At 34.3% G+C, this 20095-nt stretch overlaps 1 protein-coding gene across 2 annotated transcripts in view; it reads right to left on the reverse strand.

The window, feature by feature from the left end:
- LOC136037375 (gametocyte-specific factor 1-like) overlaps positions 1-20095 on the reverse strand; it is a 47731-nt gene that overhangs the window by 10324 nt on the left and 17312 nt on the right. Inside the window, exons 4-6 of one of the 2 annotated variants that reach the window (XM_065720108.1) lie at positions 12300-12435; positions 9682-9762; positions 1495-1670 (exon numbers count right to left, since the gene is read on the reverse strand). In XM_065720108.1, coding sequence (XP_065576180.1) covers positions 1495-1670; positions 9682-9762; positions 12300-12435 — 393 coding nt within the window. The remainder of the gene's footprint in view (positions 1-1494; positions 1671-9681; positions 9763-12299; positions 12436-20095) is intronic. The other variant, XM_065720115.1, reaches the window with a different exon arrangement.

Raw genomic sequence — 20095 nt, forward strand, 5'->3', positions numbered from 1 at the left:
AATATTTAAATTCCCTGTGTCCCTATTTACTGAAAGATTAGCAAACATATTTTTCTTAATTTCTATAGCCTCCCTCGCCCACTGAGAAAAACCACTATCATTAGAAATAGTTGTAGCCTCATCAAATTGTACAAAATGTTCAGGATGAAAGAATGTATGTTCAGCCAGAGCCAAAACAAAAGTTTCAGGAGGCTTTCTTAATTGTAGGATTTATTATTATTATTGGTAATGGTTTTATTTGTTTTTATTTTTTTTAGGTTTTATTTGTTTAATTGCAGGATTTGTTATTATTATTGGTGGTGGTTTTAAATGTTTTTAGTTTAAGGTTTTTGTTCTTTTTATCTTGTACTGACGACGCCTAGTTTAGGTACAGGCGAAATGTCCGCGATATTTTAGTCTTTCATCTCTTTTCTCTCTACTGGCCGCAATCTTGTCTGATTTTTTTTTATTTATTTTATCTCTCTTTGTTGTTTGTTGCCATATAAACAACAAAAAATTCATAAAAAACAAAGAGATCGCTAACAAAACAAACTGCAGATACCTCAAACATTTCAACTATTTTTTTTTTTCTAAAAATTTATCTATGAACACACCAACCCTAGTTATTGTGGCTGGTCGAGTTATATTCAATCTATATTTGCTAGAAACCAAAACTCCATTTTTATTGGCAAATATCTGGCATTTTACCATACTTTCCTCACAAGAAAGCATCCATTTTTTATGGGCACACGTAATGACTTCTATTTGGGGTAGTTAAACACTATATGGTGACTACTTAAAAAAAAAACAACAACGAGAATTGCCAAATTCCTAGCTATCACACTTTGAAATGGTATACTTTTATATACTTAAATACTTTAAAATAGTATACTTTTAATACATACTTTTAAAGACAAGTCCAACTTTAAAAGTAAAAGGGAGGACTAAAGAGAAATGGTTCTTTATGGGCGGGGGTAATTGTGAACCTTAGAATAGGTTTGGACAGAGTTTTACTTGTTTTAGACTTACCCCTGCAAGGTTTCAACCCCAGGTTACCCATCTTTTTCAGAAAAAAGTGGTTACTGTAATTCTTTATACAGAAACAAAGGCTCAAGTTTTTCTGGTTTTGACTAATCCTCCCCCCTACAAGAAACGACGGGTCGCATATTAGCTATACAAGCATTATATTCACAAATTATGGATTTAGAATCCGTATTCAAGGGTCTGATATGTGAAGTAGCAACCTACCAATATATCAAACAAACTACGCAAAGGATCCAGTATTCGACTAGTGAGTCTTCGTAGGGAGGGCCTTTGACTGTTCAAAAAAGAACTACATTTTCAAAGCTAAAATACCTGAAGTTCACTGCAGTTTAGGGTGTATTCGATTAATTAAAAAATTCTTGTGACTGGGAGTTGGTCCTTTGTAAATTTTTAAGATTAGATCTTCATGTTTAGGCCTGTCCGTACACTAATAATGACAGTAAACCTAAAATGAAAATCTTGATAGCAAACCTTTCGGCTTTCGTACAGTGGCCGGAGCAGGAGGGAGTTGGGCAGGAGCCTGAGGTTTAGCAGTATCTTTAGCAGCATCTTTCTGTCTGGATGCACTTGGTTGGTGACCCGCAGAAGGCTGATACGGCAAACGGGGTAACGTACAATTTCCTGACGGTATATCAATACCTTCTCCACTAGAATCAAAATATAATGGCTTAACTTAATTTACAATCGCCACAAAGAATAGGAAATAAGCCAGATGAGCCGGAACTAAGTAGAATCCAAAAAAAAAAACGAAGTAAAAATTAAATTTACAGAAAAATTGCATTAGTTTCCCGGATAATATTAAACAGCTACCCCCTCCTTTTTTAAGGACAGTTTTCAAACCTTTTAAATACAACCTAATTTCAGAACCTTTATTCATTATTTAATCGGTAGGATGTATAGCGGTGTATATTTCCAGAACTATATCTAACTACTTGTCATGACTTCATTGAAGTAATTTATTATTTTTCTTACTCTAGTTTTTCTTTAATTAACGAAGAAAAAAAAATACAAAGCCAATATGCTTGTTTTAAATGATCTGTTAAAGCCTTTTTTTTACTTGTTAACTGAATCAAATTAATTCATTTCCAGTCAATATTCTCTATTTTTTCCAATGTTTACGAATTTATACATAAAACTACATTAAACACAATTATACATGCTTTAAACAAAGCTTGAACAATGATAGAATCATTTTTTTTTAAATTCCGTCATGCACCAAATGAATGAAACTCATAAGGAAAAAATAAAAGTAAAAAAATTTAAGGGTGTTTTTCTAGATTTTAAGTCCAGTTAGACAAAAAAATATTATCTAGAGACAGAAAATAGGAAAAAAAGAACTTTAAAGCTTTTCAACATTAATTATCTCGTCTGTTAAATCTTTTTTTAATCTGGAATTGATTTGAGCGTCGTTAATTTAGAAGCGAAAATAATGCAACATTTATGTTATGAACGATTATATACGACAAGTAATATTTAATTCAATATCAAGGTCATTCCCAAGGAGGGGTTAGGAAGTTTGAACCCCCCTCCCCAAATGCTCAACACGTAACAAAAATGCATATAAACAAATTTTTATGTATTTTTTTAGATTTTATTTATGAGCTCCCTAGCCCCCCCCCCAAAAAAAAGTCCTACGTAAAGCCTTGTTCAATACACACTTCAATTAAATATTAAACGGTAGCAATTTTTTTTTGGGGGGGGGAAGGCAACGGTTAATTAGTAAGCAGAAGACGAGCACTATGGAAAACATATAGATAAATACTGAAATGACGAAAACAGTTAGAAAAATAGTGACACTTCTGAAAGACCCAATGTCGGGGTCAAATACTATTCATAGTAAAATGGTGAACTACTACAAACAAATCAATGCAGCACCGAACCGCCTGAGGCCAACAGATAACCGCGCGCTTCACCTCCATTCCGATCTATTTAAAGCCTCCCTCTTTACATCCTCCCAAGAAGCTTCCATTTCCCTTAAATCTTTCTTTACGGCGTCCTCTCACCCCATTTGGGATTCCACCCCCATCTGCTTTTGTTTGACCCTAGACAATTGGCCGACAAGGAACATCTTCGGTAATCTGTCATCCATCATCCACAAAACGTTCCTAGCCATCTCAACCTTTCTCTCATTATAGCCCTAGAAAGCCAAAGTAAGGTCAATCCAATTTTTTTTTAAAAAAAGGAGAAAAATATTATTTTTAATCTAATGTTAACTTGGGTGCTAAGTTGTCATAACAGCAAGCTGGGTGAAAAAGTACAGGGAAGAATACACGTAACTGGAAAACACTCACAAGTCACGTGTCTTTCTTTTACTAATCTTTAATTCTAATTTAATCAAAAATAGTCTTAGCAAAAACATTTCTAATGAATTTTTTTTATTCCAATCCATGTTATACTGGCTCCAAAACTGAACTTGAGTTTGAGCAAACTCAGCCACAAACCCAAAAAACTTTCCGGGCAATAAATTGAGTTTTTCAATTATCAATTATTCAATTCAAGTTTTGAACTTTATTTCGGTATTTTCCCAATAGCAAATCCACTGCAACTACAATAACAGCTTTTGCAGACAGATCTTTCTGAAACGTGGGATAACATATTTTTCAGAAACTGCCACTGAATAGCCAGGAGTTCCGTTTTTGCATATAATTTTATATGTTTTTCCCATGTATTAGTTTTTTTTTTCTCCAAGTCATTCAATTGGAAATTGAACACTCCAGCGCCATTTATAAGAGTCGAGTGATTATAGGGCAACCAGCTCCCCCACTCACGGCCTTTTTTTAGCACCCTCTCCCCCAGTAAATCGCAAAGGGCAATATCTGTTCGTTTTAAATTTGACTTGATTTTCTATTGTAGTTTCTGTTGGTTCTAGGCTTTATTTATTTATTGATGTTCATTTAAAGCACGAATTATTATTCGGCTGTATTTCTAGTCATGTGTAGATTCGCTCTTTACTTCTCTTTGCAAAATTTACTTAGTAAAATATACTAAAAAATACTTAGTGAGATTTCTGGCATGTACAAGATCTTTCTATGGAGAAGGCAATTAGGCATTAATGCAAGCAAAGCATTTACATCGTTGGTTTGCCAAAATATCTTTTATTTACTTGGGTTATCCTTATTTACCTCGTGCAAGATGTTATAAAATGTTTCATTTTATTATTTTTAATATAAGTATTCTCTCTCTAAGTAAACGTTTTGGATACAAATCTCTCAAGAATTACTTATGCTCACTAAATGTGAGATACCTATTTTGACTTTGGTTTAGATTTACAGAAAAAGAAGCATGAAAACCATTTTTTTTGTGACACTATCTATATTTAGCAGTGACAAGAACTAGAGAAGACAGAAAAGGAAGAAAACAAATCTGAAGAAAGCTTGATGTCTGTTAAATATGTTCTACGAATCACCTGACCGCACTTTTAATATACATCGGGTCATTGGGCAAGCTAAGTCAATCGCTAGACAGAAAATTCTTGCCCAATCTAATCGGTGAATGGTCTATCATTTATTCTGGCTTGGTTTTAGTTTAGTTTGATTCATTTTTTCTACTGCTCTTTTTGAGTTTACTACAAAAGGTTAGTTTCCTTCTTTTCTTCTTTGAGCACTGAAGATGGCTTGGCGGACATCTCTGCCTAAATATCTGCTTTTGTACTCTTCTTCTCTGTACAATGGATGATTTTACCCCCGTTTTGTCGGCTATTTTATTATATTATTTTTTCTTAATTGTCATACGTGGTGTCCATACCATGAGAAGCGAGTCATCAGTTTATGGGTTAACATGTTATAGCTGCCAGCTCGATTTTGCCAACAAAGAAAATAACAAAAGAAGAGAAATAGAAAGAAGAAGAAGCTTCAACAAAAGAAGCTAAATAGAAGAGAACATTTGGGGCTTTAACGTGAATGTACTTAAAATTGAGAAAGAGCGCCACTAACACAGCAGTGTTACTAAGAAGAACCTTCTTTCCCTTTTAAAACCTTTCTGGAATTGTGTATTATAGATTGAAACAAGAGGCAGCCCTTATCACGTTACGAATTAGCCGGTGCTTAGTCTTTAAAGCATGTTAGTGAAAGGAAAAATAAACAAATAGCCACAGATAACTCAAATATATAGACTATGTCCATACCTATTATCAAACTCAACCATACTTACAAATGCACACTCAATACCACAAGTATACCTCAATCCTTTTTCTCAGGGGTTCTTGTGTACATTTGTCAGAGTAACAAGCCAAACACGTTGGAACATAGCTCGCTTAGATTTCTCTAAAGGAGGCAAGACCTAGGTAAGATTACCCATAACCCTGCCTTTTTTTTGCATTACACACTCACTTGGAATTATCTCCACGAGAGGATATTAATCTGTTACTTGTACGATATACCCCCTACCACTCAAAAAGTAAAGTTAGGTTAATCCTAATAAAATATGTCTAAGTATGATAAAAAATATAATACTTAGGAAACAAATTTGGGCTATATATTTGGACATTACGGGGTGGGGTAGGGGTAAAGTACCGAAGGTCTACATGCAAAATGTGTTGGCTACAATTATTCGCATATTATGAAGTAAGAACTGTTTTCTGACTTCACACTGTCCAAACACTTTACCCCCAACCCACCTAATGTGCAAATATATAGCCCAAATTATATATTTCCCATTTATTCTGGCATTTCTCTTTCTCTTTTCTCACGCTAATCTAAAAGAAACTAACGTCAGAAGCCGGTTTACAGTGCGTCAATGCATGAACATTTTGAGCGGTTAGGGACATATCATACAAGTACCATTAATCTTTTTAAAAGAAAGCTCAATGAAAGCACAAAAGCAAGGATGCAACTAAGAAACTCACCAAGTGGATGCAACTCCAATGGGAAACTCACCAAGTGCAAAGCGCCAAAACATTTATATAAAATAACAGCATTCTTTTGAAATACCAATGATATCAATACACGAACATTTTTACCTCCCATGACCTTTCCGCCATCTTAACATCTTAAAACTATTGATGCCTGAATACCACGAATTTATAGAGAAATTTTGTGTCGCTAATCAAAATTATGCACCTTTAATGGCAGCGTTACATTTTGAGAAGAGTAACAATAAGTGCTTACAATAGTACTTTAAACATTTGATTCAGTCGATAGAAGAGATTTAGTGAAGGTCGTATCCTTTTATGGTACACCAGACAAATACATTATTTAAATTCAAATTCATTTTACTTAAAAAACATGCGACGGACAGAGCCAATAATTAGTTTTTATTGTCATGCACACACAAAAATTCGTCGACAAGACAAAACCAACACTCACCATATTATAATATTAAATAAAAAAAAACAAGTTTTTTTTAACTGAAAGTAAGGAGCAAAATTAAAACTTAAAACGAACAGAAATTACTTCGTATATGAAAGGGGCTGCTTCCTCACCAACATCCCGCTCTTGACGCTAAAGTTTGACTCTTTCTCTCAACTCTTCTTTTTAAAACAGTAAAAAACTTTAGCGTAAAGAGCGGGATGTTGGTGAGGAAGCAGCCCCTTTCATATACGAAGTAATTTCTGTTCGTTTTAAGTTTTAATTTTGCTCCTTACTTTCAGTTAAAAAAAACTTGTTTTTTTTTTTTATTTAATTTCTGAACGTTTTTCAATCAATGCATGTTTTGATTTTGGCTCTCCGCAGAGGAATAATTAAAACGAAATTTGCATATTTATTATTTTTTTTTGCTAAATGACTTTCTCATAATTTTGATTGAATGATTTTGAGAAAAAAGAGCGGGGGAGGAAGCCTAGTTGCCCTCCGATTTTTTTGTTAATTAAGATAAAGGCAACTAGAACTTTTAATTTTTTACGAATCTTTTTTTTAGTAAAAGATATACGTAACTTATAAATTAGCTTACGTAAAGAAGTTTTGTATTCTCATGTTTTTATTACATATATGAGGGAGTTCGCCCCCTCGTCAGTACCTCGCTCTTTACACTAAAGCTTAGATTTTGTCCAAATTCATTAAGAATGACCCCTGAATCACCAAAGCCGTAAAATAAATAGTTGAAATTACTAAAAATACTTTAGCGTAAAGATCGGGGTATTAGGAGGAGGTGAGCTCCTCATATGGGTAATAATTTCCGTTCGTTTTAAGTTTTAATGCTGCTCTTTACTTCGAGCTGAAAATTTTTTTTTCATATTTCTTTTTTTATTGTTTTTTTTAATAATGCTAGTAAATCCTGCGCTCCCTTCATGGAAATTTTCTTCTACCATGACAAATTCCTCGATGGAAAGCTCCCCCAGCCTATCCCCCTATTCTCAACCCCTCCCCCCAACCAAAAAATCCTACTGAAAACGCCTACACACTTCCCAATAACCATTACTATATGTAAGCACTGGTCAAATTTTGTAATTTGTAGCCCCTCCCCCAGGGACTGTGGGGGAGTAAGTCATCCCAAAGACATAGTTTTTATGGTTTTTGACTATGCTGAACAAAATGGCTATCTCAAAATTTTGATCCGTTGACTTTAGGAAAAAAATGAGCGTGGGAGGGGGCCTAGATGCCCTCCAATTTTTTTGGTCACTTAAAAAAGGGCACTAGAACTTTTCATTTCCGTTAGAATGAGCCCTCTTGCGACATTCTAGGACCACTTGGTCGATACGATGACCCCTGGAAAAAAAAAAAAAAAAAAAAAAAAAAAAATAAATAAACACGCACCCGTGATTTGTCTTCTGGCAAAAAATACAAAATTCCACATTTTTGTAGATAGGAGCTTGAAACTTCTACAGTAGGGTTCTCTGAGACGCTGAATCTGATGGTGTCATTTTCGTTAAGATCCTACGTTTTTTAGGGGGTGTTTCCCCCTATTTTCCTAAATAAAGCAAATTTTCTCAGGCTCGTAACTTTTGATGGGTAAGACTAAACTTGATGAAACTTATATATTTAAAATCAGCATTAAAATGCAATTCTTTTGATGTAGCTATTGATATCAAAATTCAATTTTTTAGAGTTTTGGTTACTATTGAGCCGAACGGCTCCTTACTACAGTTCGTTACCACGAACTGTTTGATACACAATTAACAATAATAATTGTCACATACACACGAAAATAAGTCGACAAGTATACAAAAGATTATAACGAAAAGAGGAATCATCAATGCAACAGCACAAACACAAAAAAAAAGAAAAAAGAAAGGAGATATAAGGAGAAAGGCAAAACTGTTTTGTATACAATTAACAACAATAATCCGGATTAAAAAGTCGACCCAGCTTCAAACAACTTAACAAACGAGGGCACAAAACTAAGCTCATAACGAGCATGTGACACAGTGACAGGTTGAAGTTTCGGTACAGGCTCTGCAACGGCCCTGAGCGGCCTTACCCGTGCCGGTTGATGTTGGGGCGGGAGGATATTTTGGTGTATAGGGCTGGACAAGATTTTATTGCCAAAGGATAGGGCTAGTTTTAAACAACGAGATTGAAGTGTTTCAATTTGAAACTGATTAAGGAGGGATATGTACGGTACTTTTGGGGCTTTTGAGATTACTAGGAGGGCACGGTATTGCACCCTCTCAACCCGGTCCAACTGTTCCCTAGTCAGCCCGAAATGCCATACAGGGCAACAGTATCCAAGTGTGGAACGTGTAAAAGAGAAATAGATGCGCAGGAGGTGTGGTGCAGCGATTCCATGGCAAGCCAACAACTTCAAATAATCACAATAATCATTAAAGTGATTATTGTCAAGTACAAGAATTCAAACATATTGGTTGCGTTCTATACCAATTTATATGGATCATTTTGATGGACTTTGCCCTAAGAAACACGACAAAAGACAATGAGAAATTCAAATGGGAAAATCACATGGAAAAGCAAAATTATCATAGACTTAGATTATGCCACTGACTTGAGCGTCCTGGGCGAAAATGTTAGCATACCTAATGAATATTTGGAGGTTCTGAGCGTTCAGAGTGTAAGAATAGGATTGGAAATTAATGTTAAGAAGACTAATAAGCCTACTCTATAAATAAGTGAAGATGAACAGATGATGTTGGGTAACTAGAAGATCGAAACAAGTGGACAGCTTCACTTACCTTGGTAGTATTAATAGGTGGACGCAACGAAGATATTAAAACTAGAATAGCCAAGACCAAGGGAGTTTTTCAGAGCTGAAAAAAGTTTGCAAGAATAGGACATAAGTCTACAAACCAAGATTATAATACCGGAAGCTGCAGCGAAGACGATGGTTAAGTATGGCCAGAAACATTGCTCCAGAAGATGGAGGAGGATTTATTAGATATTTTACAGAAAAAACATCAATGGATAGTTTGAGATACGAGTCTGACTGTCCGCATTTCAAACAGTAAGCTAAGCTATATGAAAAATGTGGATCTACTCAGCTTTCTAGGACAATAGGTCGAGATGGCAAGATGGACATGTTCTGCGGATGAAGTTGAAAGATTGCCAAAGTTCGTCCTTGAATTGGATGGTAGGAGTTCGTTAAGAAAAATCTAAGGAAATGGATCTTTTTGGGAGGGTGTAAAGAAAGAATTTTTAAGTAGATTGAGACAGAGGAGTCTGCATAGCTATGTTGCCCACATTATCAGTGCCAAAATGAAAATGAAATAAATTGCAATTGAATTGACAGAAATTGTTAACACTATAAAATTATCGCAATCTTATTACTTACAGCCCTTGCCTTGCTCCAAGGACAATTCTCGCCGTGTTCTTAAATTCTTTCCTTTCCGCTTTTCTTAAACCAGAGGCAGCCCTGGAAAAAATAAAACAAAATAATGTAAAATAATGAAAAAATTTATTGAAAATAGAAAACGAATTGTTAATGGGCAAACAGAATAATTTTCGCATTGGCCACTCAGCAAAGAAAGACTGTTTTGTTATATATCAATTAGGGCATATTATCAGAAGTAACGCTACAAGTAAAGAACCACAATCTTTCAATGTATTGTTTAATTCCCATTCTTTTCCAAAGCAACTTCATATGCAGGGTGGTCCTAGAAACTTCGGAAGGAACTATTCACTTAAGGTCTAGTCCCATTTTCAAGAAGTCAAAAGTGGTCGATGGACAGCCAAAGCCACTTCTTGCCCTTCTATTCTACCACTTCCCAACTCAACACTGTTTAAGGATGTAAGATCAAAATTTTCAAATAGCCATTTTGTTCAAAATAGTCAAAGATCTATTTAATATGCCAATGGGATGAAATGGCCCCCATGGCCCTTGAAACTAATGCCGCATACGTTGCGGCCATTGTAAATTTGCGATTGCTTAAACAAATGTTCTAAAATGGAAATGTGGGCTTGCGCATTAGCTAAGGAACAGTTTAGAATTTTAAGTTGAAACTTCTAGGAAATGTTGAGGGGTATATTGAACTAAATCGAAGGGAATTCTGAAAACCAAGAGTTTTGTCGCTCGTCAGTTATTACACTCCTAACGATAATTATTCTAGTTCAAAAGATTTTCCTGAAACTTAATTTGTATTAACGCAAAAACACCAACAGAAGTTTATTTTCATTTTTGGCCCAAGGATATTTAAAGGGGCAAGGGGTTAGGAGGTTATCAGAAAATTTTCCCTCAACACGTCTATGACAACCCATACCATCCCATTTTGTTTTATATAACCTCCATTATTGCCCTGTTAAATTTCTCATGCAAGTGTTCATGGAGCCAATTGAAATAAAAAAGCATATCCATCAAAAGGTCACCCTTAATAGAGATAATGGATAAACTTATCCAAGACCTATTGCACCCTGGTTGTCGCAAAGGCTAGCACCAGTATTTCAAAAACGAACAAGCTATACTACGGGTTTTATGTTGAACCTTCCAGGGACTGTCCATCATCCATCCTTGCTCTAGAGTAAGAGGGATGTTGAATTGAATAAAATGGCACTATGTACATCCAGGTTAAAGAAAAGCCGTATCTGTAACATCTTCAGAACTGGTAAGCTGGATCTTTTAGGGAATATTGAACTGGATCAAAACAAAAAATGTGCATCCTGGTAGCCAAAAGAGCAGATATTCAATATCTAAGGAACGACCTTGACACTTTTCGGGGGGGGGGGGGGTTGCTGAACTAAACGAAAAGACACAATGAGGATCATGGCCGTCAAAAGCCCGTATCTGCAACATATGAACATATCTTAAGAACAGCTAAGCATACTAAGTTTGAGCTTTCAGAGAGTTTTGAGCTAAATTGAAAGGCACTAAGGCCATCCAGGTTGTCAAAAAGATGTATATATAATTTTAGGTTTTCCTAGGGGAGCGGTAAATACCCGGATACACAAAAAACAAGAAGCCATAAAATACTTTTTAGGAATGACATTAAAAAAAAAGCTTAGAAATATCCAAAAAGTGCATTGAGATTTTCACAATGTTTACTGATAAATAGATTTTTGTTGCAACAAGTCACTTAAGCACTTTAGCATTTAAGCGCTTTAAGCATTGGCAAAAAATAGAAAATGACACAAAATATGCGCACAAAACAAAACATGGTACATAACAGTAACAATGAAAAAACGTAACAATAGCAAATCTAAATACAGACATAATAAAGCACATTATACCATAAAAACTAAATCACATAATTACACAGTGTCACACGTGATAAATAGATATTAACTGCTTTAAACACATATGGGCTATGGCTAGAAAAAGTAAAAATAAGATGTTTCAATCATACCCCCTCCAAAAAAAAAAAAATAGCAAGAGCCAAAAGCAGCTCATATGGCACTTGTGACGAGGTCAGAACCTAAAATTATAGTCAGTACTAGAGTTATCGATTTTGCCGCTCTTTGTTTATAGGCAATTCTCACAAAGATAAACTTACAAATACAGTGTTCCTGTAGTATCTTTTTCTTCAGTATTGTAACGTTTGTCCCACCAAGTTTCATCGCGATCTCTCCACTCTAAGCGTTTTCCAAGATTTCCAGTTTCCCCCTCCAACTCCCCCAATGTCAACAGATCCGGTCGGAATTTCATATAAGGGCTCTGAGACACGGGGTCCTTCTTAATATCAAATTTCACTGATATCCAATAATCCATTCATAAGTTAAAAATACCTTTTTTTTCGAATTAACCGTCCGCCCACTCCCCCCCCCAGATGATCTTATCGAGCAAGCGACTATTTATAATTTAATTTGGTCTTGTCTCTGATACACCTGCAAACCTTCATCATCCTAGCTTATCTGGAAGTGCCCGAACTAGCAAAACCAATACCGACAGACCGACAGAAATTGCGATCGCCATATGTGACTTGGAAATTACCAGGTGCCATAAAAAAAGAAGAAACTTACGGCGCGATCTGCAATTTTGACAGATTCTTACTGGGATCGAACGGAGTTTCGTTTACTTCATCGTCCCAGTTTTCTTCACACTGAAGAACTGTACCCAGAGGTTTGGCGATGTTCCTCACCATTGCATATTCCTCGGCTAAACAATGCAAATAAAACATAAAAAAGTTGATAGGCACCAAAAAATTACACTGAAAATAATTTCCTAATCATAATCGAGATAAAAAAAATAGAGGTAATTGAAATTTTTGTTTTCCAGTTGATTAATTTTTATTTAATTGATTTGACGTCTTAAAAATGCTTGCATCTCTTTTCATCTTCTGAAAATAGGTATTCTCTGTCTAAGTAAATTTTTTCAATAAATATATTAATTTTTGGTTCCTGTCCATCTTCTTTCAAAGCTTTATCAAGCGATTATATTAAGTATAAGAAAACAATTGTCAGTTTTGCTTCACAATAGTTTGCTTATTATACGTCTTTATGCAATTATTGGGACTTATGTTATATTAATCTCTTTGAAAAAAAATTCTACTAATTTGAAAAAAAGATATACATTCCTAAATGCTTCCTAGCATTAATTAATGTTTGTTTTTAACATCTCAAAGATTTTCATCAGACATTTTTTTTTTACCTCGTCACCTTTTTTGCTTCCTCAATTTTTTCCCTATGACAGTCTATGCATTAACAGCATTAGAACAATTATAAGTTTGAAGATGAACGATTTGCTCAAGAAGAGAGTAAAAGTAGGGAACATTTAGACATTCAATCATGACAATGAGAATCAATGACAGTGCTTCCATCCTTGCGCAGTATGGGAGTCTGTGGGCCCCTATGCCTCCAAACGGTTAATTAAACACATTTTTTATGATATCTTATTTATTTTCTATCTTCCCATTAATTTTAAATGGTTCAGATGTTTGCACAAATCTTGACTTTAACAGTCAACCACTTATTTTTAATTATGGACTACAAGAGCTCCCAAAAAGTAAAACACAGCGTGCAGAAATAGAAAAAAAAGAGAAAAGAAAAGAAATACATTGATTTTATTGATAAACAATAACAAAAGGAGGGATACCGAAAAAAGACGGAGAAAAACAAGAAACAACAAAAAGAAAAATACACTTTACCAAGTATTCAGTAGAAAAATCATTATAACGCAGCAGGAAGGAGGTGCATGTATAAGTTGGGAGTTCAATCAAAAACTGTAAGTTTGAATAAAGACCGTGAACTTACTTTCTCTGACCACAAATAAAATACACCAGAGAGGAACGAGAGTGAGCTGGTGAGCAGCTAATAGGCTACTCTAAACTCAAATTGGTGGGATAAACTTAGATTTGAACCGTTTGAAGCCAGGGGTGCATATGCAGCCAAGACCTTACAAGACAAATTTTTCATTGCCAGGTTTGCAGCTTCTTTCAGATTCACTTCAACAGACATACCCAGGCAAGTAAGACTGCTACAAAAATGAACTTAAATGTCTGATAGACTTACACAACATCTGCTTCCTGTATAGTTAAACGCTAGAACAGCCATCTGATCACTGTTAAAATTGAAGCTGGTATGCTCAAAATACTAATGGATAGGCCTACTCACATAAATTTTCTAATGCCTCTCTTCGACTTTGTCTGATTATGTCTAGGATCAAAACTTGTCATTTTTGGGTCTGTTTCCGCGGTCAAAATGAGCCAAATTTATCAAATGAGTCAAACAAGAAAATGATAAACTACCTTTTCTGGACTATCTTATTGATTAAAAGTGAGTTCAATTTACTTTTTTCAGTATATAGAAAGCCTACTCACAGTGATAGGTATTTGAACTTTCACTCGTGTCACACTATTTCAGTGAAACGAGGGGTTGTGATTGCACTGGTGGATAGAGCTTTCAGAATTTGTTCCCGGGAGTTTCTAGATTCTGAATTGTTGTATTTGAGGGATGTTTTATTTTGTAATAGCTACCCGATTGAATTCCTTGATAAAATAATAAAAAATAGACGCATTAAACACAACAATAGGGTTATTGGGGTTTCACAGTGCACAGAATTAAACTTACCAAAAAGTTTCATTTCTTTACCTTATAAACTTTGGGGGAGATGCTTAAACGAATTTTAGGTAAACATAACATTGATACTTGTTTCCAATCAGCGAGACCATTAGGTAGTTTTCTTAATTCTGGGACGTATTTAACCCGGAGAGATTTAGTTAGTGGGGTGTATAAAATTCCTTGTTCCTGTGGAAAGTTTTATATTGGTAGAAATCACCAACAATTTACTGAAAGATTTATTGAGCATCGCAACTCAATAGAAAAAAACCCTACAATTAAGAAAGCCTCCGGAAACTTTTGTTTCGCTCTAGTTGAACATACACTCTTTTATCCCGAACATTTTATACATTTTGATGAGGCTACAGCTATTTCTAATGATAGAGGTTTTTCTCAGTGGGCGAGGATTATTTTGATTGAAAAAATGATATTGTGCTAATATCAGTACTAAAAAGTCTAAAGCTAATATCAGTACTAAAAAAAATTAGTACTTACAAGAGGATTATTTTGCAACAGAATAATTAACTAAGTTTCAATTTTCATAATATTTCCTCAGTTGCTCTTTGATTCTCATTGAAGTAACTCAAATAGCTGCTTTTCCCTACGTGGATAAGTAGCGACAATTGTATTTATTATTATTGGTAGTGGTTTTTATTTGATTTTAGATTAGTTTTCTTTTAATTTTTATCTTGTACTGAGGACGCCTTGTTTAGGGGCGAAATATCCACGTTGTTTTAGTCTTTCTTCTCTACTGGCAGTCGTCTCGTTTGAAGTTTTTTTTTGTAGAGTTTTATCTCTCTTTGTTGTTTAAAGTATTACCACAGATTGTGAAACATTACAATATTCCTCACATCTAAATAGCGATGGTATTTCAAATTAGAAAATATTAGAAAATAAAAATGATAAAAATATTAACTTATCGGTTGGGATTGTTTGACAACAATTGTTGGCATCATTGCAGCAGAAATTTTGAAATAATTAAAAATTGTCAGGGATGCGAACTGGTCAGGACTGCCAAAACTTGTGGTCATTTTTGGGTCTAATTCCCAAGGTCAAAATGAGCCAAATTTATCAAATGAGTCAAAGAATTACCACATATTGTGTAACATTAACAGTTTGAACGCAAGATGAACCATAGCTTCAGACTTTTGCTGATAGACCTAACTTAAAATTATTATCAAGATCAAAATTCTCGATAACACCAAATTTAGCATATTCATTAGTTTCTGATTAGTATGCATGAATAAATTCGTATTAACAAATAAATAATAATTCAAACTAGATTTTAAGGGCTATTCATACTACTACACTGGCACTGTTTACAAGATTACAAATATATATATATATATATATATATATATATATATATATATATATATATATATATATATATATATATATATATATATATATATATATATATATATATATATATATATATATATATATATATATATATATATATATATAACACTTTGGGATTACATAATTTTTTAAATTCCTTTTTTATTTTTACGCAAGTCAAACCCTTCACCACTGGTTTGTTGTAACCTCACTCCACTGGCTGAAGCAAGTAAGCAAAACTTCCTACACTAAAGGTTCTAAAATTTGGACAATCAAATTGCTTACTGCCACTTTATATCTAGGAGATGTTGCTTCAAAGACATTGGCATATGCTAAGGCAATATCCAGGGGAGGAGAGGGGGAGTTACGCAGTTTGACCCCCTCTCCCCAAAAACACGGTCCGACTCGTAAAAGCGTAATAAAATACATATAAACAAATTTTCATATTTCTTATTTTTCGTTGTGCACCCCCTAGCCCAAACAAACATTCTGGATAAGCCCATGACATATGATTACTAGTTATATGGAAGACCGCTATACAGAGCAATATTTGTATCAGACCGCATATTTTGCAGTACGATTAGCCAAACTATACGTTTCTATTAATTATATATTAATTATTATATGTCATATATATAATATGTAACATATAATATATTATATGTATAAAATATATATTAATTATTATATATACAAAATATATGACATCTATCTATCTATCTATCTATATATATAAAAATAAGTTGTCTGTGTGTCGAGTGACGTAATGTTTGTGTGTCGACTGACGTCATGTTTGTTGATTGACGAAATTACACACCGGGACATCGGGACACAAATGATGACCGGGACATAGGGAATATAAATGAGGACCGGGACACTCAAAGAGAAAGCGACCGGGACACAAGGAATGTTCGATTAGCAATCATCATCAACAAAGCACCGGGAAACAAATGACGACCGGGACACAGGGAATATAAATGACGACCAGGACACTCAAAGAGAAATTACAGACCGGGACACCGGAACACAAAGGACGACCGGGACAAAAATGACGACCAGGACACCGCGACACATCTATATATATAAAAATAAGTTGTCTCTGTGTGTGTGTGTCGAGTGACGTCATGTTTGTGTGTCGGCTGACGTCATGTTTGTTGATTGACGAAATTACACACCGGGACATCGGGACACAAATGACAACCGGGACACCGGGACATCTATCTATATATATAAAAATAAGTTGTCTGTGTGTCTTTTTGTCGAGTGACGTCATGTTTGTGTCGACTGACGTCATGTTTGTTAATTGACGAAATTACAGACCGGGACATCGAGACAAAAATGACGACCGGGACACCGGGACATAGGGAATATAAATGACGACCGGGACACTCGAAGAGAAAGCGACCGGGACACAAGGAATGTTCGATTAGCAATCACCATCAACAAAGCACCGGGACACAAATGACGACCGGGACACAGGGAATATAAATGACGATCAGGACACTCAAAGAGAAATTACAGACCGGGACACCGGAACACAAATGACGACCGGGACAAAAATGACGACCGGGACACCGCGACACAGGGAATATAAATGACGACCGCGACACTCAAAGAGAAATTACAGACTGGGACACCGGGACACAAATGGCGACCGGGACACAGGGAAACAACAACAACGGGGACGCCGGGGGGCACAGGGGGATATATAAATGAAGACAAGGACACAGGGAATGTTCGATTAGCAATCACCATCAACAAAGCTCAAGGGCAATCATTAGAATAACGAGGTATAGATCTGAATACAGATTGTTTTTCCCATGGACAATTATATCATGAAAAGAGAAATCACCAATGCAACAGCACAAACACACACACAAAAAAAAAGAGAGACAGAAGGAGAAAAGGAAGACTGTTTTCCTAAATTAGTGATTAATATAGACAAGCACTTGAATGAGGCCTTAACCCTACTCATCCATACAATCACATAGGTCAAACAGCATAACCACACACAATCAACCATAAAGAATAATCCATGGACAGGCAGTCATGTCGTCAATAAGTATAAGTCGTAATTTACCAAACAATAGAAAAAATAATATAGACAAATAATTCAGAGGCAACACCCAACATAATGGCTCATCAGGAGAATACACTCGCCTATATAGGGTTTCGCCACTCTAAATTCTCTACCCAGCACAGTGTTGTGGCTACCACAGAATATCCATGGCATCCCGCGTCAGGTATCACCCCCAAAATACATGCCTATGAAAGAAAAAAAAAAACAGCAAATGTAAAACAACCAAGTAAAACCAAAACAAGCTTATCCTGTTAATATATCCCTCCCTTTAGCAACAATAGGTAAACTAAATATTATAAATTTTACCAAATCACAAATATTAACACATTGCAAAAAACCTGAATAAATTAAACAATTATAGAATTCATCTTTACCATGTGGCTAATTTTTAAGAAAATCCGCTCAATTAGAAACACAATTCAAAATAAATGGCGCTGCGACAACATTTCTCGAACCTCCGAAATTAGTTGAAAATTTCTTTAAGTATTTCTAGATAATTCTTTTGATATTTATTTAAAAGTTCGTTATAATGAAAACTAAATTTTTTAGATTGCCAAGTTAATTTATTTGCAGAAAAACCTCGTGATATCAATTTTTGGCCTAAGATTTTACATCTATTTTTAAAATCAATATAATTACTACAAATCCTTGCATAACGAAGTAACTGCGAGAAAAACGCTGAATATGTGATATTTGAGTGTATACTACTTTCAGGGAATGGGAAACTAATCACTTCAAAATCAAAATCATCCGTTTTATTATACATTTTAAAACTTAATTTATTATTATAACAAATATTAATATTTAAATCTAAGAAATGATCTTCATGACCAGCACCATGACTAGGCTCAAGAATAAGCTCTGATGGATATATATTTTTAGAAATATCAATGAAATCCTTACAATTTAAGACCAAAATATCATCTAAATATCGTTTATTATTTGACAAAGCATGTTTTAAATTAATTGGATTATTCTTATCCATCATATATTTATATTCTAGTTGACTTAAAACAAGTCAGCTATAAATGGGCTGGCATTCCCCCCCCATGGGAATTCCCACAATTTGCTTGTACAAATCACCCCCAAATCTCATATAAGTATTGTATAAAACAAATTTTAATAACCCAAAAATCATATCCAAGCTGTAACATCTCAAGTTAACTGTAGTATTTAAGCAATTTGTCCATATAGCTTTTTTATTATAAATGTCTATTTTTAAGAACCTTTTACTAGATAAGAGGAAAGATTTCTTGATAACAGTTTTTAAATTATCAAACACTACATTAAGTGATAAATTAGTATACATTGTCGCAAAATCGAAAGACTCAATTCTTTTAGCTGAAACCATTGTTAAAGAATCTATCACCTGCAGTGAATTATTAACACTCCAATATGGATTAAAATTCGAAAATTTTTTAATACCAGAACAATAGGTTTTAAGTTTATTTACAATTTCCTTTAAAATTAAAGAGAGGTCAGTAGCAGCAATGCGGGTTGGACATTTAGCTGCTCCAGCAATAAACCGTGGTTTAGGGGGATTCTTATGAAATTTTACAGTCCAATATAGGAAAGGGAACTTTTTATCATTGTCATTTATTTTAATATTAAAATTTTTAAAAAGTATTTCTTCAGTCTTTTCAATTAAATTCTCATCCTCTATATTTACCTTTTCGTAAACATTAGTTGTGCATAACTCCCTTTTTAAGATATCACAATACAGCTTCTGACAAATTATGGCAAAATTATTATTAGCTTTATCCACTGGCACAATTACAAATTCATTCTTTAGATTAGCAATTGCTTGTTTAATCTTCGCATTATAGAATAATGATTTAGTGTTACTATTTTTTAAGTTAGAAAATATTTTATTTCTTATTCTACTAATAATTAAATTCTTCCAACTTTGAAAACTCTCTTTATTTTTATTCTCTTTCTTACACCACTTATCAATAAATAAATCAAAATCATTTTCCAAGCCATCAAGAACACTCGATGGTTTCAGATGATGAGAAAGACGGAAATTAGCCCCTGTATTCATTATAATTTGAAGATCATCTTGCTTTATTATTGACAAGTCCCCTGTTATAACATGTTTGTAAGTAGGATTTACAAATGGGCCAAGTTGCTTACAATTACAAACCGGTTTCCAATTTATATCACTATCTAGTCTTTTTAGTATTAAATTATAATTAAAAATAATTTGCCCAATAGTTTTTGAAAATTTATAAGTTAAAACTGGACTATCATTATAATTCAAATTACTAGGAAGGGCCTGTTTCACATGCCGCTGATTTAAAATTTCTGGTAAATTAATATCTTCAATCTGCTTACAAGT

This window comes from Artemia franciscana, chromosome 2 (genome assembly GCF_032884065.1).
Source record: "Artemia franciscana chromosome 2, ASM3288406v1, whole genome shotgun sequence".
NCBI classification, from domain to species: Eukaryota; Metazoa; Arthropoda; class Branchiopoda; order Anostraca; family Artemiidae; genus Artemia; species Artemia franciscana.